The sequence below is a fragment of the Schistocerca gregaria genome, chromosome X (assembly GCF_023897955.1).
Source record: "Schistocerca gregaria isolate iqSchGreg1 chromosome X, iqSchGreg1.2, whole genome shotgun sequence".
Taxonomy (NCBI): domain Eukaryota; kingdom Metazoa; phylum Arthropoda; class Insecta; order Orthoptera; family Acrididae; genus Schistocerca; species Schistocerca gregaria.
In genome coordinates, this window is record NC_064931.1 from 292,457,842 (window position 1) to 292,481,315 (window position 23,474).

General features: G+C 41.2%; 1 protein-coding gene across 1 annotated transcript in view; it reads left to right on the top strand.

The window, feature by feature from the left end:
* LOC126298969 (exopolyphosphatase PRUNE1-like) overlaps nt 1-23,474 on the top strand; it is a 134,437-nt gene that overhangs the window by 67,971 nt on the left and 42,992 nt on the right. Inside the window, exon 4 of the mRNA XM_049990587.1 lies at nt 4,943-5,184. Coding sequence (XP_049846544.1) covers nt 4,943-5,184 — 242 coding nt within the window. The remainder of the gene's footprint in view (nt 1-4,942; nt 5,185-23,474) is intronic.

Below are 23,474 nucleotides of genomic sequence, written 5' to 3' on the forward strand. Positions count from 1 at the left end.
TTGAATCCTGCCTCGGGTATAGATGTGTCTGATGTCCTTAGGTTAGTTAGGTTTAAATAGTTCCAAGTTCTAGGGGACTGATGACCTTAGATGTTAAGTCCTATAGTGGTTAGATCCATTTCTTGCAGTATTTGTGTACCCCAGTTATTGAGTTAAAAAAGAGCTGTTGAGCAGTAATATCTTGAAGGAGTTACTGAGCCTATACAGTATTATGTAGTCCTTGCAATTAATATGGGACTTGCTGAGCACTTCGCAAGTTGAAGTCAAACAATGAGTGCTTCATTCTTTAAAATTCTGTTGTTCTCTCATTTGCATTTCTGTGTTGGAGGTAGTGGTGGTGACAACATTCTTAAGAAAAAATTGTTTTAAATCTGTGTTGCTCAAAAGGTGTATTATCCTCATATAATGTTTATGCCATAACCACTGCAGATGCTCCAAAAAAGTGAACCATGACCACTGAATGAGCTTTACAGTATGCTCAAGCATGACAGCTGTTGGTGTATGGGGCTCAGTTTGCAGTCCGTGCATCTGAGTATTATTACTAATCTTTAGCCCCCTAAGCTTGGTTACAAAAATATGAGTAAAGTCAGTGGCATGTACTTGGGCAGTTTTGGCCCTGGGCCAGTCCGGTGGCTGCGTGTGAGATGCATACTGTGCTTCTCACATCCAAGACCACTCCAGAAACACGCATTCTTTCTGCCCCTGGTAGTATTGTCACTCGAAGAGAAGTGAACTGGAGGCTGTGAAATGAGAACTGTTGGAGGGATCATAATGGGATTGCATGTGGGAAAAGGTATGGCCCCTACAAGGCTGCTAAAGCCCGAAATTCTCTGCTAGAGGGACATGGGTGCATACACACATAATGACAGAGCAAGCACATGTCTGCATCATCAGTGAACTGCTCTGTCATATTACAAATGGAGGAATGGAGGCTCTAAAAGAAAGGCAAAAGTGTGTAGTGCGCTTCCTGACAGTGAAAGGTGTACGAGAAATGTAAATTGATCAAAGAATGGTGCAAGTGTATGGAGAGCACTAAATGGCCATTGGAAGGGTCGAGGGGTGGCACAAGCAGTTCATGGAAGGGTGGAGTTTGTGGGCTGATGAAGCACAGTCTGGAACATCACACCACATGATCAGTAAAATTGTCCAGCTGGTGAATGCCTTCATTATTGAAAATAAAGTTGTGCTACAGCCATTGTCCCAAGATTGGATTGCACATCCGAATTGCAACAGATATTTTGTGCTCTCCACACACTTCCATCATTCTTTGACGAATTTTCATTCCCAGCACTCCTACTGCTGTAAGGAAACACGCTGTAGGCCGTTTTGCTCTTCTGAAACCTGCAGTTGTCTATTTTCAGCACAACTGAGTGCAGTGGACTGTTGATGCAAGTATGCTCTTAATCTGTCATCATGTGGGTTTGTGCCCGTGTCCCTCCAACAGTGAGTTAGGGGCTTCAGCACTCTTTTTTAGGGACCACGTCTTCTGTTGGCAATTGCATTATGATTCCTAGAGCATTTCTCACTTCGTTTATTTGTGAATGACGTTAATATAATTGGCAACATTGCAAAATACATTTTGGCAACTCTGTGACTGTTAAGTTACTTCTGGGAACAGTACAGTATGAACCTGCTAAATCCACTTGATAATCTCTTCTCAGTTCCAGTCAATAATCTGAGTGATTTTCACTTAAGGTGTGACACTGGGTTATCAGATTTATGATTTCAGGTCCTTATTCCACACGCAAAAATGACTGATATTTTGCTATATATCTTACTTAGTCATCAATATGGAAACAACAGAGCAGAGAGCACAGTAGTAGCTCGCAAGCTCAGTGGTCATGCAGCCACCAGCTGCATTATCTACTAGTTTCAATCAGCTTGGAAGACTTCCCTTTCCTGTAAATGAACTCCAAAAAGTGATATTGAAAATCGACAAGAAAATATTAAGATAACCTGTCCATTATGTCTTCTCACAGCCTGTAGATCTGAAGGTGAAAAACATTCGAAATTCCTGAATTACACACTTGTTAATACACCGCCATTTTTATGCTTCAATGATCAAAATCTTTATTTTTGTGAACGCATTAATTGATTAATTGCTGAGTGGCACTGAACAATTTGTCAAATAGGTAGGCAACTTAATTTCGTCTGTAGCAGACTGAGACTCATCTTGGAGATGATAAACTATAGTTTCATTCATTCGCCCTGATTTGAACATCAGCGGCATGACGAGAGAGGCACACCAGATCAATATACTATGTCTGATAAAAGTTATGAACTTCTTTGACAACACCTCAGTTACAGTCATCCATCCAGTATCAGCACCATGCGCATATTACACTATGTGATCAAAAGTATCTGGACACCTGGCTGAAAATGACTTAAAAGTTCGTGGTGCCCTCCATCGATAATGCTGTAATTCAATATGGTGTTGGCCCACCCTTAGCCTTGATGACAACTCCACTCTCACAGGCATACATTCAGTCAGGTGTTGGAAGATTTCTTGGGGAATGGCAGCCCATTCTTCACACGAGTGCTGCACTGAGGAGAGGTTATCGATGTCCGTCAGTGAGGCTTGGCATGAAGCTGGCATTACAAAACATCCCAGACATGATCACTAATGGAGAATGAACCATGACAACTAACAGCTTACATCTAGTTTCTGGAATTGTCAGTTTCTGTGAACAGTGAACAGCTTCCCATCAGGGTTCTTTTATGATCTGAAAATGGCTCCTTAGCTCTTCCATTTCTGACACATACACCATTCTTTTAGAGCCTTAAGTGCCTACTTCTGGTGCTGGTATGGGATGTAGTGATGTCCTTCTGACAGCTTTTAAATGTTTACCTTAGTTGAGGTGGCTACCACTAAGTTGAGAGTAGCTAGGTAGATGATGTTGAGGCTAGGTATCAGAGACTGGTTTTCACTAGCTGTTCTTTAAGCTCTTGAGTACCCCTGTCTACGTCAGTGGTAGCGACATGCTACAGGAAACCTGTCAAGCTTGATTAATTAAGAATTAATGTTGTTGTTTATTGCAAGCACCGTGTTTTACATCTGAAATTTTAATTGTGACTGTGTAAAGTACCCAACAGTGAACTAAACAGCAAAACTTCTAATTGCTAATTTTTACCGCCCACAAGTGTGTGGCATGACCAGAGCAGTTTGGTAAGTAGAGCAGTGCTGATAAAAGAAACCAACGCTGTTCAGTGTGTGTGATTATAGTGACACTGAGCAGAGCAGCATGGAGCGGAGTGGCACAGAGCAGTGCCGAGCATTAGTGGAAGGTGTTGACAGCAGTTGTTTTCACTTTATGGGGCCTACGAAACAACTATCATCACAAATGATTCATTTTGGACAATTTATGTGATGAGGTGGCAGCAGAATTACAGACTATAAGTACAGAAAACATTTCGTTAATCTCTTTATTTATTTCACTATCTTAAAACGAGAGTGATAATAAAGTTGAAGTAGCATAGCTCCGAAACATATGAAAACAGTGTATCATTATGTGAGAAAAGGTTTTCAAAACTGTCTCATTTGGACACCTTCATTTGGGGGCCTATAGAAGTTTCTTTCTCTATGATAAATGCCTTGCATAGAAAGCTTGATGATGCTGTATGTTGCTCACTGACATGCAGGGATCAATTTAGATCAATGACAATATTGTGGGAACATGTACAGTTCACAGTATTGTCAGCAAATTGTGAAGCTTCTGCTGGCTTCCAAAATATATTCAACTAAGCACTTACTCCAAAAGCACATTAATTAATCATTGTGGTCTGGAAAAGCATTTGTTGAAATATTCATTCCAGGGATTTAAAAATGATTGACTGTAAGATTTCATGAAATGACGCAACTGTGGATATTCCTCTTCTCCATTGAATACAAAAAGCAGCACAACTGATGTCTGTGGTAGTGAAGAGTCTGGCAGTATATTAAGCTGCCCTTCCTGCATCAAGCAAAATACTCTAGAAGAATGAAATCTACCACCATTGCCTCCCTTCCAATATCCCACAACATCGATCTTAATGAATTTTCCCTAAGGATGTGCAGCTGCTTGTAGTACGATTGAATGAAAATTTTTATAACTATAAAACATTGTACCAGAATGTTCTGGGCATTTTAGACGAATGAGTTTTCTGTCAACATCACTGACTGCATTTGGGAAGTTGTGTATGTTATATAGCAGTATTTATAACAGTACAGTATTTAGAAAAGGCATTCACATGTGGAGTGGCTGGAGGCAATAGCACAAAAGCTTGGCTAATTGACTCCACAATTCTTACAACTTTTCTGCATCCTATTGTGAATGTCAGAGCCATGTAGCCTGATAACACACAGCTGCTCTGTACGCGTTTTATTTAAGCAAAGTAATATAGATTGACAAGCTGTAGTCCATTGCTTGAAATTTTTCACTTAAAATTCATATTGTTCTCTTGTTCTAGCAAGAAATTTTTTTGTGGTAATGAGTTTAAACAAAGCCCGAAGGAGTGCTTTCCTTCATCATATCCTTAACTTTATCTGTCTCTTTGTCACTACTGTTTATATAGGTCACTCTTATTTCTTGTTGCTCACATGTTTCTCGTGCTACTGTATATTTCTATGTGGTCATAATCCTGAAGTTGATAAATGTCTGTGACATTCCAATTATAGTTTCCTCTCTCTCTCTCTCTCTCTCTCTCTCTCTCTCTCTCTCTCTCTCTGTAATTTATTACATGTAATGGATCATTCTGAGCCACGTCTTTAGCACACACTGAGCTTTGTTTCTCCTCCCTGAAACATCACAGAAACATCACACGTGTCATATTCAATTTTTACTTTTAAATGTATCTCTGGTTTTTTTAAAGTCTTTCTCTCAAGAATGTAACCCTAATGTTACTTTTTCATAGTAAATGTTTTTGTTTGTTATTTGGTTATAAAATTTGTTTTGGTTTGTTGCAGGTACAATCATCTTAGACACAGCTTGCTTGTCGGATAATCCGAAGAAGTTTACTGCCAAAGATGTGTCAGTTCTGGAAGAGCTGGAGAAACGACTCGTGAATAAACCAGGCCGTAGTACTCTTTACAGTGAGCTACTGTCTGTTCAATGTGATATAACCGAATTATCAATTTCACAGTTATTGAGGAAAGACTTGAAAGTAGTGTCTAATATCCCAGTTTCCTCACTCCCCTTGTTGATACAGGTTTGTTCCCATCATGGCAGTGTTCTCATTTGCATGTTCTTTTCAAATAATTTTTTTAACCAGTTTCTGTAAGCAAAGACATTATTTTTGATTGCTGTTTTTATTCTGATGGAAATAATACTCATGGAGTCAAAAGTAAACAATATTCATGTCTTGATATTAGCACACGACTCTGTTTGTGCTATGTCCCCCCCCCCCCCCCCCCCCCACCTCTGGGCACCCACAGATCTTTTGTGGGTATGTGTGTGACATGCACAGGTCCCTGAGCTATTGCACCATCTCTTCCCTCCTGAGCTGCAGTCCTTTCTCCATATCCACCCCTTCCCATCCTGACCCCTCTCTCTCTCTGCCCCCCCCCCCTTTCTCCCTTGGTGTTTTCCTTTGATGACGACCCAGCTATTCCTCTACGCACTTGTCTCATGTTTCCACTCTCCCTTTTTTCTGGCTTTTTCTGGTCTTCTTCGCATTTGACCTCCATTTATAAAATTTTCGCATACTGTGAGCTATTTGGGGAAGAACTCCATCACTAGTGCGTCAGGCATGAGTTCCTTTGTCCCTCTCCCTTCTTTTCCATAGCCCCTCCCCACCTCCTGCTAGGCCACCAACATGTTAGCTGATTTGCATGGTGAGGCTGTTATGAACTCATCTGGCTGAGCCCCCTGACAACACAGGGATCTTACTTCTGGTACCTGAGCTGTCACTGCGTCTTTTATGCGTACTTAGGAGTGGTTGCTCCCCCCCCCCCCCCCCCCCCCCCCTTGTTGGAACTCCTGCTAACGACTGCTGTGCGAGGCGGCTCTTGCTGCAGCTGGGTGGTGCACACAGGATGAGTCTGTGATCGCAGTGGGTCACTCCAGAGGGGACACTGCACGTGAAGTGTGCTAAGCTCCATACTTCTGGCCCCTTTTTCGAGGCCCTCTTCTCAGATGGTAATGGTTCTCTTTCTGCTCCTACTTTTGCTTCCTTGGTTTTGACTGCCTGGCCACCCCTGGGAGAAGGGCCAGTCCCACCAGCTTGGTGTGAAGCCCTTCCTCCATTATTTGGTTTGTTTGAGGACAGAAGGGAGACTTTTGCAGCTACCAAACTGCTTTTTTGTAGAACACATTGAAGATAAGTTTGATGAAGGTGACTCACTTAGTAAGATGTGATCTTCTGATTAAAACCTCTTCTGCCAGTCAATGGGCCCCCTTTTTTGCCTGTGGGCACTTAGGAGACATGTTGGTGAACATTACTGCTCACCAGTCCTTAAATATGATATAGAGCATTAGTTTCGACAGTGACCTCCTCTTTCAGTCTGATGAGGAATAGGAACTAATCTGGCATGGCACAGTGGGTCCAAAGAGATCCTAAGGACAATCGGATTAATACATTAATACCAACCCATTTATCCTTTTGAGGGGATATGCTTCCAGAAAAAGCCAGAGTTATGGTTTACCATTGCAACATGAAGCCCTATATCCCACCTTCATGTGCTGTTTCCAGTTTTCTGTTTTGGTCATTCGTCTTTGTAATGTGAGGCAACTCCTAGTTGTGATGACTGCGGCTGACCTCTATGTGTGCAGTCCTTCGCACCCCACAACCCAAGAGCGTGAACTGTTCTGGCCCCCATTCTCCTCGCTTGCCAGATTGATCGATCTATAAATCTATAAAAAGGAAAGGAAGATTCAAGAATTCAAAACTTCTGACCTTCTATCCTACTCTGTGCCCCAATAGAAATTGGACTATCTCCACACGATGTCTTTAATGCCTGTCTTTGCATCTGTTGTCTGCTTTCTTCCCCTCCTTGCTCCCCTCCTCCCCTCCTCCCATCCTCCCCTCCTTACCTCAACACTGTCCGCCTTACCTTTCCTGCTCTCTAGTGGTTTTCTTTGCCTCCCCCTCAGATTACTGCTCCTTCTCCTCGGCCAGAGGAGAAACTCTCTTCCCTGGCACCTGTCAGAGATGGGGCTCCGTCTAGTAGCGTCCCTCTCCAGGGACTTCAGGACAAGAAGCTTGTTACATAAAGTCAGACATGGGACTAAGATGCGCAAGTCATACGATGAGCCACCTGACATCTCGGGGGTTGTCACCTCCTCCCTGTCAATCTGATCTTACATTCAGGATGACACTCCATCCTTACTAGTGTTGGACACTGACTCGGCACAATGATCGATTCTGGCCCATTTGACATCCATCCGGACTTTTGTACTACTATTCTCCAATGGGACTGTAATGGTTTCTATCGTCGCTTTGTGGAATTATAGTCTCTTCTTTCTCTCAATTCTGCAGCTTGTGTTGTCTTGCAGGGATCTAGTTTCATAGATAGTCATTTGCCGACTCTTCATGGTTTCTAAGCCTTCTGCCAGAATCGGGTCAGCCCTTCGTGAGCCTCCAGGGATGTCTGTTTGTTGGTCCATATAGGTAGTATTAGTTCATGTGTTCCTCTTCAAACTGCACTGTAAGTGGTGGCATTTCTGTCATTGTAATCCAGTCCATTCCCATCCAGGCCTGTACCTAGATGGCTAGTTCTCCAATGTGATGGACTCTCAATGTTTTTTGGGACTGGTCTTTAATGCCCATTTGACATGGCTTCCCCATCTTTGTCAACTAAAGCAGACATCTTGGTCACATCTCAATGCTCTTCAATGCCGCAGCAATATCTGCTTGGGTGCAGACAACTCGACTCTTCTATGGCTCTGAGCATTGTTCCAGTTCTGTCTGCATTATGGGAATCTTACATACAGCTCAACATCACCTTTGATGTTACAGATGCTGGACGCAATACAGCATTTTGGGGTATACAGCATTTTGGGGTACGACTGGCAACTGGCGCCTTTTGGACTAGCCCCGTGATCAGCCTCCTAGAGGAAGGCAGGGGTTCCACCATTGTGAGTATTGTGCCAAAAACAGTAGTATCGTTTATGTGTGACGCATTCACTGCTCTCCAGAGCACCCAAACTATCGTCTCCTCTTTCCACATACAGAGATCCACCTCCCGCAACGGCGGCCCAAGTGTTGGGTAATGATTGCCATCCACATCTAGTATCTTTAGAATCTTTTTTATCAGAACACCAGTTTTGTCCTTTACCTCATCATCTCTGCCCCTGCTCTTTTACACTTCCACGGCACATCCTCCATCCACAGCTCTGTTTTGACGTATCACAAGAGCTGAAAGACTCAACTCTGCCTAAGGTTGGCCACTGCCAATTTTTCTCCATTCTCGGCACATTTGGGGTTTTAGTAGTAGCCCATACTGATGGCCCGATAGTTTGCCAGTCACACTGGATTTGCTTACATTCAAGGTGGATGTCATGAACTCTACTCCTTGCCTGATGGCTGCAGTGTTTTCACTGTGGAGTTGGTAACTATCTCTCGTGCTCTTGAGCATATCCATTCCTGCACCAGTGAGTCTTTCCTCATCTGTAGTGACTCGTTGAGCGATTTACAAGCTCTTGACCAGTGTTACCCTCACCATCCTTTGGTACTGACTATCCAGGATTCTCTTTTTGCTCTCAAACAATGTGGATGTTGAGTGATCTTTGTATGGACCCTGGGTCATTTTGGTACACCGGGGAATGAACTTGCTGACAGGCTGGCCAAATGAGCTAATGTCAAGCCACCTCTTCAAATCGGTGTTCTGTAACTGGACTATGGTTGGATTATGCCATCAAGATCTAAGGATTTAGAATACGAAATGGCATACTCTGACTCTGCCAAAGAAACTATGGACGATAAAGGAGACCATAAATTTGTAGAGGTCCTCTACGCGGGCCCCTCGCAAGGACTCCATTGTCCTTTGCGGCACTGCATTGGACAGACTTGGCTGATCATGGTCAAATCTTCCATCATGAGGATCCACCCCACTGTTGTGGTGTCTTTTTGACGGTGGTCCACATTTTGCTGGACTGTCTTAACCTAGCTGCCCTGCAGGGGACTTTCAGTCCTTCTGACTCACTAATCTTGGTGTTAGCCGACAGTGCCTCAGTGGCTGACCTGGTGTTACGGTTTATTCGTGAATGGATCTTTATCACTCTCTCTCTAAGAGAGGGTGCCTCAGCCTTTTCGACCCATTGAGGGGTTGGCAGGGTGCCCTGTTGCCTCCTCTGCCTCAACTGTGCAATGGTTGTCTGAGCTTTGTAGTCTGCCGCAGTCCTCGCTCTACCCATTCTTTTGCACTTGTTCACCCTTCTTGTTGTTATGTTCAACTTGGTGTTCTTCCTGTTTCCCTGTACTTCTCTTGCCCTGTCCATTTAGGTAGTCTTTTCTGGGTAGTGTTGGGTGGGGTGACTCTGGTAAGCGGTAGGAGATATGTCCCGCATCGTACCCCCTGCCTTTGAGAGCCTCCAGCTGCTCCTGGTATGAGGCATGTTACCCATCTTTCTCCTGTACCCCCTTTTCTTCTTTGTTCCATTCTCTAGGCTTTGTTGACATTCGGTTCACATTGGGGTGTTCATTCCGTGGATTTTGTGCTCTGGGCCCTTCTTTGATGTGTAGTTTTGTAGATTTCCCTGTTGTAGGTAGGAGGGACATATGACCTTGTAGTTTGTTGCTCTTTATCTGAAGTTGCAGTTGAGATGGTGAGGTATGTGAGCTACACATAGAGTTTTTGAGGCTGGTCTTGTTCTTTAAATTCGAAGGCCATATACACTATCTGATCAAAAGTATCCAGAAACTGCCAAAAACATATTTTTTTATATTAGGTGCATTGTGCTGCCACTTACTGCCAGGTACTCCGTATCAGAAATCTCAGTAGTCATTAGACATCCTGAGAGAGCAGATGGACTTCGAACATGGTAGGGTGATTGGGTGTCACTTGTGTCTTACGTCTGTACACAAGATTTCCACACTCCTAAACATCCCTAGGTACACTGTTTCCGATGTGATAGTGAAGTGGAAACGTGAAGGGACATGTACAACACAAAAGCGGACAAGCTGACCTTGTCTGTTGACTAACAGAGATCGCCAACAGTTGAAGAGGTTTGTATTGTATACTAGGCAGACATCTATCCAGACCATCACACAGGAATTCCAAACTGCATCAGTATCAACTGCAAGTACTATGACAGTTAGGCAGGAGGTGCGAAAACTTAGATTTCATGGTCAAGCAGCTGCTCATAAGTCACACATCACAGTGGTAAATGCCAAACGACGCCTCGCTTGGTGTAAGGAGTGTAAACATTGGACGATTGAGCCGTGGACAAACGTGTGGAGTGATGAATCACAACGTGGCGATCTGATGGCAGGGAGTTGTTATGACGAATGCCCGGTGAACGTCATCTCCCAGCGTGTTTAGTGCCAACAGTGAAATTCAGAAGTGGTGGTGTTATGGTGAGGTCGTGTTTTTCATTTAAGGGGCTTGCACTCCTTGTTGTTTTGTGTGGCACTATCACAGCATAGGCCTACATTGATGTTTTAAGCACCTTCTTGCTTCCCACTGTTGAAAAGCAATCCAGGGATGGTGATTGCATCTTTCAACACGATCGAGCTCCTGTTCATAATGCATGGCCTGTGGCGGAATGGTTACATGACAATAACATCCCTGTAATGGACTGGTCTGCAGAGTCCTGACCTGAATCCTATAGAACACCTTTGGGATGTTTCGGAATGCCGACATCCTACCAGGCATCACCGACCGACATCGATACCTCTCTCAGTGCAGGACTCCATGAAGAATGGGCTGCCATTCCCCAAGAAACCTTCCAACACCTGATTGAATGTGTGCTTGCAAGAGTGGAAGCTGTCATCAAGGCTAAGGGTGGGCCAACACCATATTGAATTCCAGCATTACCGATGGAGGGCGCCACAAACTTGTAAGTCATTTTCAGCCTGGCGTCTGGACACTTTTGATCACATAGCGTAAGAACGAACATTAAACTTGGCTCTTGCTGCCATGTTAAAATGCTAGTATTATGGTTAATATTGGAATAATTATTAAAAAATTGTGATGCGTGCGCCCCCCCCCCCCCCCCACACACACACACAGTGGGGGGGGGGGGGGAACATGGTTTTTAAGTAGCTTGCCACATTTAGCAATCCACAGCTAGTATATGAGTGACTAAGAACCATAAGGGCATAAACCATACCATCATCAAGCCTTCATTTAAGTGAATATCAGAGAAACCAGTGAGACAGCCTTTTTTTAATGTTCATATATTTGATGTGGGCCTACAGCACAGATAAACCTGACTCACCATAATATCAACAGATGTCAGAAGCTTAAATAAATGCTACTGTCTGACAGTTGACGGTGTGCTTTAAGCTGTTATGGTTCTCAGTGTTTCATATGTTTAGTTTTTGTTTACTGTGTTAAAGAACCCCATTGCATTTTTCCCTTGTCTGTCTTTCTCCCAGATGGTTTTTATTGGTTCAAGATTTGGATCCTTACCACAGTAAATTTTTTAATCACCTGTTTCACATATGATCCCAAAATTTTGTTGTATGTTACTTCTAACTCCATCAGTTGAACCTATGTGAAAAATTGGGCCATAATTCTGATATTATGCAGTTATGATGCTCTGAAAGTACAATTTTTAAACATGCCCACACACCTATTGTCTGTTTTTCTTGCCCATGGTAATCACCTAATACTTAAGAGTGAAGAACTGCCACAAGCTCCGTTCAAAAACTTCTGGAACTTTCATGCCAATGGTGTGTTGGAGCGAAATTCGGTTGGCATCCCTGCACATACCTGTGTTTAATGTGTAACTGCCGGAAGTTTCATTGTTGTATGTCTGTTAGTTATTGTTTAGTGCTGTATTGAGTAGAATGTTGTGTCGCACAGTTTGCAAATTTCGAGATGGCAGAGTCAGAGGAGGAATGCGTCCGCATTAAACTTTGATTGAAACTCAAGAAAGCCTTTACAGACACACACCAAATGATGCAGGGAGCCTAGAGTGATTAGTGATGAAGCTGTACTCAGTGTTACAAATGGTTCACACGGTTCAAAAATGGCCGGACAAAGTTAAAGATGACCCTTGTTCAGAATGCCGTTCGACAGCTACTCACGGCGCTCACATCAGGAATGTCATTGAAGCTGTGCATGTCAGTTGAAGACTGACTGACTGAGAGAGTGCAGAAGAATGTAACATTTCACTTGGACCATGTCATGTAATTCTGACACAGCATCTTGGAATGCATTGTGTTGCTGCCAAATTCGTCTCATGGCTTATAAGTCCAGAAAGAACTTGGCCTCACAATGTTTGAAGAGCTTTTGGATTGTGCAAATGAGAACAAGTATTCCTTAAGAGAATCATAACTGGTGATGAGACATGGGTCTACGGTTATGATGTTGAAACCAATCTTCACATTGAGTCGAGGAAAGGTTCTCCAAGACTGAAAGAAGCTAGTCAGGCCAGGCCAGGCCAGGCCAAATGTCAAAGCCTTGCTGATAGTTTACTTTGACTTTTAAGGACAAGTTCATCATGAATTCGTGCCACAGGGACAAACTGTTGATCGATGGTCCTGTTGGGATGTGTTGTGATGCCAGCAAGAAAATATGAGAAGGAAAGAGCCTGAAATGTGATGAAACAATTCATGGCTCTTGTATCACGCTAATGCACCCAAACATTGATTCCTGTTGGTGTGCAACTATTGCACAAAAATCAAAATAACTGTGTTGCCTCATCCTCCGTACTATCTAGTTCTGGTCCCATTAGACTTTTTTTTTTATTTTCAAAGTTGAAAGAATGAAGATTTGTTATGATAGACTACATAAAAGAAAATTTGCAGATAACGCTTCAAACGATTTAGCAAGAGGCATATCAAGACTGCTTCCAGAAGTGAAAATGGCATTGGGAGTGGCGTATCAATTGTGGAGGAGAGTATCTTGAAGGGGTCCATGCCCTAGTAAGTAAAAGGCAAGTGTAGAAAAAATTTGTGTACAAAGTTCTGTAATTTTTTGAACAGACCTCTTACATAGAAGTGAGTAAGAGGTTGCCTTCATAATGTTATGCCAACAAGTGACAGTGTGTCACCTCGAGGAGTGATATGAAATGATGGGTCTAGTTGCAACATTTAAACATCAAAGAATGAGAGCTCCTGAAAGTCATGACTGGTGACATTGTGTGCGGCTATTCAACAAATTTTTATACAAGGTAAACAAAAGTGTATGGGGCTTTCTTTGTGCTATTATTTAGCCCTTTTTTGTAGAAATCGTAGACAACTTCATGAATGAAAATGTGCTAGACGTAGAGTGAAATAGTGGCCTGGTGTTTGTTGCTTGTTTATGAGAGACTGACAATGACAAAAATGAGGCTGCCCACTCACCATAGTAACATTTCATGAACAACATCATTGGTGCAATGGGACATGGGTGTAACAAGTGAGAGATGATGAATCCTGCTTTGAAAATGTAGCATCATAGGGTACCACATTGCCCCTCTATGTAACAGAGTAGTACATGAAGTGAGCTGTTGTCTTTTGGAAAAGTGAAAAGAAGAGAAATCTGTATTTAAGGACTGTCAAGATTAACCTTAGATTATGAAAACAAAAAAGGGAAATGTACATTAGGAGTAAATAAATTGAAAACTAGGGTATGCATCAACAAAAGCTTCCCAAGGTCAATTCAATCTGACAAGATAAATTTAATAACTCATTCAGAAAAAAAAGATGATTATCCACACTGTTAATATACAGCAGTGGGGCATTCAAGCCACAATGAAGGTGGGACGAAAAAGGTTTAAGGCATCTGCTAGTTGAATGTATGCTTTCAAGAAGAAACATGGTATTGTCACGAAAAGTAATGCACGTTACTAAAATTAAGAAAACTGGTGATGAGACAGCAATACTTAATGCATGTGAAGAATTTGTTGCTGACACCGGAGCTCAGGCAGAATGTTTGCACTATAGATCAGAAGGAGTTTAATTTGAAATTATGGCTGGTCGATCTCTTGCCAAAAAATGGACGAAAGATGTTTACATGATTGTACAGTTTATCAGTAACACAGTGCACAGCTGCACAATATTGCCAGTGGTGTATGCAGATACACACTAGCTGTCACCTCTGCTTGTCCCTTTAAAAGAGACAACAGGGACATTTGGGCCAGGTATCAAATACAGTGTATTTCATGCAGACAGTGTTGTAGCAGTCACCTCATATTCTAAACAAGTCGACAAGAAATATTTAAAGACGTGGTAACAGAAGATTTTTTAAAAAATTGTACAAGATTATAGCAGAACAATTCTAACTGTTGGCTTATTTTCCATCCACAAAAGCTTGTCAGTGCATGAAGAGCATGGAGCAGAAGACACAGCATTATCACCAGGTGGCGAATGGTACTGTCCACCACTGGATGTATTTGGCTTCCATATATTCAATAGTTTTGTCCTCAGGTTTACCAACTCAGCATGACTTCTTGGTGTCGATTTGAAGTTTGGCCAGTGTAACAACATCCTTCAGATGCAGTTTCATCTTAACAGGCAGTTACGAGCACCAGTCTTCCAGTATCCCTTGTATCAAAATGGCTACACCTGTGTTTGGCCAGATCACTTTTAACATCCAGTGAAATGCTATTTTGACATTGGTACAGTGACATCGTGTCAGTGTGTGCTGTTTCTGACTTGTAGCTGGTGCCATAAATCTCTTTGCTCTGAACATTTTTTCGTTGCAGTCCACAAATGCACTGTAAATCATTGAAAGTAATGTGTCATTAAAGTAGTAGTGTAGTGCTGTTTCATTATTATTATCACTGTTGTGTATTATTTTCTTTGGATTGCAAAGCTGACACTGTTAAGGTGAAGTACATTTGTAGGAGTTGCACTCTTCTCCAACGAGGCTGGGATGATCAAATTGTAAAATAAAGATTATAAACCTTGTTTCATAGTAAATGTTTAGTTCCAGAATGAGATTATCACCCTTCAGTGGAGAGGGCGATGATATGGAACTTCCTGGCAGATTAAAACTGTGTACCGGACCAAGACGCAAACTGGGGACCTTTGACTTGCACAGTCCTGAGTTCAAGTCTCGGTCTGGCACACAGTTTTAATCTGCCAGGAAGTTTTAATTGTATAGTTGCTTAGGTTTGTTGATATTGATGTTGAATGACATACTCATATTACTTACTTCCTATCCATTTGGGACACATGATCCTCCTCTTCTCTTGCCGTCAACATCCCGTGAGTAGGTGGGTTCTGGTTGTCACTCTGCTGTAAAGTACTAGGAGCTTGGGCATTAGGCAGCTGAAGGGGTAGAGTGAGTGACACACAAGCAATGCAAGCACATATTTAAAAACTGTACTTTGAGGTGGTCACAACTACTTACTACCAGAATTATGATCCAAATTTTCACTTGGGGTCGATAGCTGGGGCTGATATATTGCAAATGTGCCTTTTTCTACTTAAAATACAGGGTCGAGTTGGTGATGTTTCCTTGTAAGAATTAATTGTGAAAGAAAATGATTTTCTCAGCTACTGTTCTTTTATATGCATGCTGCATGAACCATGCCTTTCATGGATGGTATATCATTTTTTCCAGTCCTATACATTCTTTTAACTGGTGTCAATACTCATTTCTGTTCTTTGACAAATAGCCGGTCCTAACCTTGGTTTTCTAGAAAGAACAAAAAATGCAAAGCAGCATGTTTCACATCCTCGAATGAAACAAAAATAGGAGGAACATAACAAACACACAAAGGATGTCATTATTATATTTATGCAAAAAATTTTGTATTAGGGACGTGAAATTCAGTGGAATTACATAATGTAAAAGAGGCATTTAGACTGAAAAATACATTGAGGACTAGTATAATGAAAGCTTAGAAACATGCATTGAATGTAGTTGTCAAGAAGTATCACAGTATCAAAAAATTATGACAGTTCATAGTTACAGGGTCAGTAGGTAATGGAGAATATTGATACATCTTGTTACAAAAAAAGACTAAAAGAAAGCCACTACCAGTGCTGTGTATTACTTCACAAGATTGATACCTTTGTGAGTTGGATAGGGAGCCTGGCGTGGCACAGGCAGAGGAAGTTGGGTATGGCACACAATGAAGTGGAGGAGTGGACTGAAAGAAGCAAAGGGTCAAGACAAATCCCATCTGTGTAAGTCAAAGAAACTGGTATTAGTGGTAGAGGGAGGATCCAGATGTTATGGATTGTAATGCATCCTCTATCTTTGGGTGAAGAAACAATTGCAAGACAGGTACGAGTATTTTAAAAATTACGACGAGATAATTTTCGAGGTGGAACATTTTTTTTTAACAGTGAAAATGCAGACTTTTACAACAAGAATATTTGTCATATTATCCATCATTGGGAATGATGTGTTGCAGATGCTGCACTTGTATTTGGGAGAACAGTGGTTTAAATCCCCATCCAGTAATCGAAATGTAAGTTCTCTATAAGTTTCTTAAATTGCTCAAGGCAGATGCCAAGAGGGGTACTTTGAAGAGAGACAGCCCATTTCCTTTCTCATCTGAACTCATACTACACCAGTAATGGCCTTGTCACTGACTGGAAGTTAAACACCATTCTTGTTTCCTTTTTGTTTTTCGTGGTTTCTTAACTCATTTAAGACAAATGCTGTGATATTTTGAAAGGAATATACTTGATGTACTTCCCCTTCCTTGTCAGATCTGAGCTAGGTTCTCAATTTCTAATGACCTGTCAAGTACGCAGTGGGTGTGATACGCAATTTTCCTTGCTCAGAATTCATCTTCTCTTTGCAGTTCATACCTCCCTTGGAAATTAATTCCACCGTTGCCTACATTGGGTTCAACAAGCCATATCGTCCTATAAGCCTCTCTCAGAAGAGACAGCAATGCATTCATGGGTGTGGACGTGAATGTGGATGTAATTTCCAGTGTGGTATGTCACTGCTCAGAAATGATTACACGGAATGTGCTTAACAACATGATGTGTGGTTGCAGTGGTCTGTAGTGACAACAGTCAATTACATCCAGTGCTCCAAACATGCTGTTTTTGCATCCCAATAAAGATGTGCATGAAATAGCAGCATTTACTGCAGAGAGTGCACTATTTTGAAACTATCTGGTAGATTAAAACTGTGTGCTGAACTGGAACTTGCATTCAGAACTTAGCATTTTGTAGGCAGTTCTCTTGTTGGCTGAGCTAATCAGGCTTAATGTATGTCCTATCCTTAAAGCGTCAGAGTGATTTCTGGAAGTAGGAGAGAGGTACTGGCAGAAGTGAAGCTTAGGACTTGGATACTTCAATTTGTGAAAACATTCCATGCAGAAGATGAGGTTCTGAGCTAGTATGTTGGTCTGGCAACCAGTTTTAAACTGACAGGTAGTTGTTTTGTCTTCATTCAGAATTCTCAAAGATGTGGAGAGAAAATCTCAAATTGAGAGTTGAACAAACAGTTTTGACGACTATTAAGTAGTTAATTTTATGCTCACTTTGAATCGAACTTGTTCTGAAATTGCACACAACGATATCGAATACATTATTTGTGCATGTATCACAATTATCATCAAAGTTTTATTTCTGACTTGTATGTCCCATAATCTTCAAGTTCAGCACTAATGACGTAGATGTTGGGGAGACCAAACCCTAAGAATGTCTCCGAAATAAGTACCATCCATCATAAAATCCTTAAAATCTTAAGTATTCCATTGGGTATGATTACATTTGTAAGACATTTCCAGGGGTAGATGTGCACTCTGACCACAATCTATTGGTTATGACCTGTAGATTAAAACTGAAGAAACTGCAAAAAGGTGGGAAATTACGGAGATGGGACCTGGATAAACTGAAAGAACCAGAGGTTGTAAAAAGTTTCAGGGAGAGCATAAGGGAACAATTGACAGGAATGGGAGAAAGAAATACAGTAGAAGAAGAATGGGTAGCTTTGAGGGATGAAGTAGTGAAGGCAGCAGAGGATCAAGTAGGTAAAAAGACAAGGGCTAGTAGAAATCCTTGGGTAACAGAAGAAATATTGAATTTAATTGATGAAAGGAGAAAATATAAAAATGCAGTAAATGAAGCAGGCAAAAAGGAATACAGACGTCTGAAAAAATGAGATCGACAGGAAGTGCAAAGAGGCTTATCTCACTAGGGGTAAGATAGATACTGCCTTCAGGAAAATTAAAGAGACCTTTGGAGATAAGAGAACCACTTGTATGAACATCAAGAGCTCAGATGGAAACCCAGTTCTAAGCAAAGAAGGGAAAGCAGAAAGGTCGAAGGAGTATATAGAGGGTCTATACAAGGGCGATGTACTTGACGACAATATTATGGAAATTGAAGAGGATGTAGATGAAGATGAAATGGGAGATATGATATTGCGTGAAGAATTTGACAGAGCACTGAAAGACCTGAGTCAAAACAAGGCCCCCGAAGTAGACAACATTCCATTGGAACTACTTACGGCCTTGGGAGAGCCAGTCCTGACAAAACTCTTCCATCTGGTGAGCAAGATGTATGAAACAGGTGAAATACCCTCAGACTTCAAGAAGAATATAATAATTCCAATCCCAAAGAAAGCAGGTGTTGACAGATGTTAAAATTACCAAACTATCAGTTTAATAAGCCACAGCTGCAAAATACTAACACGAATTCTTTACAGACGAATGGAAAGACTAGTAGAAGCTGACCTCGCGGAAGATCAGTTTGGATTCCGTAGAAACACTGGAGCACGTGAGGCAATACTGACCTTATGACTTATCTTAGAAGAAAGATTAAGGAAAGGCAAACCTACATTTCTAGCATTTGTAGACTTAGAGAAAGCTTTTGACAATGTTGGCTGGAATACTCTAAAGGTGGCAGGGGTAAAATTTAGGGAGCGAAAGGCTATTTACAATTTGTACAGGAACCAGATGGCAGTTATAAGAGTCAAGGGACATGAAAGGGAAGCAGTGGGTGGGAAAGGAGTGAGACAAGGTTGTAGCCTCTCCCAGGTGTTATTCAATCTGAATATTGAGCAAGCAGTAAAGGAAACAAAAGAAAAATTCGGAGTAGGTATTAAAATCCATTGAGAAGAAATAAAAACTTTGACATTCACCTGATGACATCGTAATTCTGTCAGAGACAGCAAAGGACTTGGAAGAGCAGTTGAATGGAATGGACAGTATCTTGAAAGGAGGATATAAGATGAACATCAACAAAAGCAAAACGAGGATAATGGAATGTAGTCTAATTAAGTCTGGTGATGCTGAGGGAATTAGATTAGGAAATGAGACACTGAAAGTAGTAAAGGAGTTTTGCTATTTGGGAAGCAAAATAACTGATGATGGTAGAAGTAGAGAAGATATAAAATGTTGACTGGCAATGGCAAGGAAAGTATTTCTGAAGAAGAGAAATTTGTTAACATCGAGTCTAGATTTAAGTGTCAGGAAGTCATTTCTGAAAGTATTTGTATGGAGTGTAGCCATGTATGGAAGTGAAACATGGACGATAAATAGTTTGGACAAGGAGAGAATAGAAGCTTTCGAAATGTGGTGCTACAGAAGAATGCTGAAGATTAGATGGGTATATCACATAACTAATGAGGAGGTATTGAATAGGATTGGGGAGAAAAGTAGTTTGTGGCATAACTTGACCAGAAGAAGGGATCGGTTGGTAGGACATGTTCTGAGGCATCAAGGGATCACCAATTTAGCATTGGAGGGCAGTGTGGAGGGTAAAAATCGTAGAGGGAGACCAAGAGATGAATACACTAAACAGGTTCAGAACGATGTAGGTTGCAGAAGGTACTGAGAGATGAAGGAGCTTGCACAGGATAGAGTAGCATGGAGAGCTGCATCAAACCAGTCTCAGGACTGAAGACCACAACAACAACATGATTACATATCAACAAAGTTAATCAACGAGTGCTCACGCGAGTTGAGTTCTATCTTAAGTTATTTGTATAATCAATCTCTTATCAACGGAACATTTCTAGACTCCCTATAATATGCTAATGTTAAGCTTCTTTACGAGAAGGTGGATAAAGAGATACCATCAAATTATCGATCAGTTTCACTTTTTCTGGCTTTCTCAAAATTATTTGACAAGGTTGTGTTTAAGCATCTTCTCAAGCATCAGACTGCAAATAATATATTGTCCAAGTCACAGTTTGGATTTCTTAAGGGTTCTGATATAGAGGAAACTATTTACACTTAACAGTAAGAATGTACTTAATTGATTAGATAGTAAATTAGAGGCTACTGGCATTTTCTGTGACCTGTGAAAAGCCTTTCACTGTGTGAACGACAGCACTCTCTTAAGTAAATTAGAATATTATGGTGTAACCGCCAATGCTGTGAAATGATTTAAGTCTCATCTATCTAACAGGAAACAAAGGGTGTCTTTGTGAAATACCTGTGCAGTAAGCAGTCAGTCTTCATCTGACGGGGAATTAAGTACATGTGGTGTTCCTCAAGGTTCCATCTTGGGTCCATTGCTTTTTCTTGTGCATGTTAATGACCTCTTATCTGTTCCATTGCCAGATGCTAAGTTTATTTTGTTTGATACAGACATTGCAATAAGTAGCAAGTCAAGTACACGTTTAGAAATAGCTGCTAATCAAATTTTCATTGACATGAATAAGTGGTTTAAAGCTAATTCACTGTCATTAAACTTTGAGAATACCCACTATTTGCAGTTCAGAACCAAAGGTTGACAGTGTTAAATTTCTGAGATTGCAACTCAGTAATAAATTCAGTTGGGAAGGGCATACCACAGAATTGCTTAAACACTTAGTAAATATATCGGTTAGATTTCAGTTTTGGCAACACTTGGTCACAACAGTCAAGATTAGATATTTTGTGTATGATAAATTTATTAATAGTGCATAACAGTGTTTCATTCTGACAGCGTGTTAGTTCTGTAAATATTAGCTGTTACGGTGTACTGCATTGTATTAACCAGTTTCGACTATCTCCTGACAAATGATCAGGGTAGTACGTATTACATTCAAATGTCTTATCTTTTTATTTTATACTTTCTGATATGTTCCACACCCACAAGAATCATCTCATTTTTTGGGTCTATGGAACGTAAACTGAATCTAATCTAATCTAAAAGTAACAAACAAGTTCAAGTAAACTTAATAAGTTTTTGCTTGTCTGTGATTAGTTGATACACTCACAGTCACTGAATGAGTAAAACACCTGAAGATGTTTATTTTTGTACTTTTGCAAGTAGAGATATGATAGCAATTTTAAGCATCACCATAATGTTTCTTGACTTTTTTTACAACAAATTCTACCAGAAATAATACATTTGACATTTTTAATATGTCTATGCACAAAACATAGTACTTTCATAACATGCAATTTCAAATTAAAAAGCCAGCAATATGACTCTTCAAGTGTAGAAAGAATTTAATTCAGTTCTGTACCAACACTTGTTAGTGAAAGTACGATCATATTACGTATGAAATGAAATTCGTATTTGATCGGGGATTTCTTAGTAAGGAGGATGCCACACATTATGTGAGATTGAGAGTGATTGACAGTTGTTGAAGTAACTTCGAACATTTCCCAGGGAAGTGCTGCTCATGCTGTGTGTTAATGACCTCACAGACAATATTAATAGTAACCTAAAACTGTTTGCAAATGATGTCGTCATCTGTAATGAATTACTTTAATCAATGTTGCACAAATATTTAGCCAGATCGTAAGATTTCAAAGTGATGCTAAGATTGACAACTTGCTTTAAATGTTTGGAAATATAAAACTGTCCACTACACAAAATGCAAAAACATAGGATTCTATGACTACAGTAACAGTGACAAACAATTGGAATTAATCAGTTCCTACCTTGAGGTAACTATTTGTGCAGATATGAAATCAAATAATTACATTCGTCCAATTATGAGTAAAGCAGATGGCAGACTTTGATTCATTGATATGACATGGGGAAGTGAAATCAGCTTGCAAATGAAATTGCTTGAAAAACACTCGAGAGATCTATCTTAAAAAATTGTTCTAACATGTGGGGTTGATAACAAAGAGGTACAAAACTAGGATTTCCAGGAAGTCTAATGAGTGGTACAATGGGTGATACTGTCAGCCATGCACTTTGTGGTGGTTTTCAGAGTATGAATGTTGACATTTATGTAAGAAAGCTGTGTATTACAACATGGTGTCATGCCTGTGATGCAAAAAGTGATGTAGCATCACAGTAGTTCATGTTTTGCAACATGTTGCTCATATATGAGCAGAGTTGTATGGTGTTCCAGCAGAGTATCGTTCCCAAACATGAAATGCATGTCCACTTCCACATCCGATGTTAGAATTTCCTTAATGCTACTGGGCAATTACTGCTATTTACAATAGAGATTAATTATGTAACAATACGGAAAGTCATGTGGTTTTTTATTGGTACAAGCAAGAGTAATTTCCCCTGGAGTGTAGTGGCTCTAGTATGAGCATGAATTGGATGAAATGCAAGAGAGCAAAAGTTGCACACCAGATGAAATGTAAATATCTTATGCAAGCAAGTCATACATTAAACTTCATGCCCAACAATGACCTGTAAATTTTCAAATCTCTCTTCATAGTGGAAGAAGACTGTGTGGCAGGCAAAGAAGGTGGAGAGACGAACTTAAAACTCCCCCAGGGGACTCACGGCCCTTTCATGAGTGTGTGCATGGCGAGCACGGGGCCCCGAGTTATTGCAGCCTTCCTTCTTTCGCAGGTTGCATATCCTTTCCCTTCCCCTCCTTTCCTGTCCTTCCTCCTTTGCTTCCGCCCTCTCCTCTCCCACTCTTGGCATCCTTGTTTATGTTGGCCCCGCTATCCTCCTGGTTATGTTAGCTTTGCGATTAGGTTTTGTTGAGTAATTGCCTCATTCTTTTGGCATTCTCTGGTCCCCCTCTTGGGTTTGAACTCCATTACTAAATTTCTATTCCATAGTGTGAGCCATTTGGGGAAGAGCATGTTACCAGTTGTCTCCGGAGTGTGACCTCCTAGTTCCTACCATCTTTTCCTTCACGTCGTTGTCTGATGCTAGGATATATAGCCAGCATGGTAGCCAGCCGATGTGCTGGGGTCGCTATGTACCCTATTGGTTGAATCCCCTGAAAACATAGAGATCGCACTTCTGATACCTGAGCTGTGACCTCATGTAAGCCTAGGAGTGGTTGCTTGTCATCCTGGAGCATCGGAACTCCTGCCAAATGGCCTTTGCTGCGGCTGGGTGGCGCCTGTGGGGAGAGCCCCTGATCAGAGGGGGTGGTATCAGGGTGGATGCTATGCAAATGAAATGCCTACAGGTCGTCCAGAACCTTCTCTTTGAATGGAAATGATTCTTTTAGTGCTGCTTCTTCTGCCCTTCGGCCTTCGCTTCCATGGCTACCCCCTGGGAGGAGGGTCAGGCTTGTCGGCTTGGGGTGAAACCTTTCCCCCCGCTTTGTGGTTTGCACC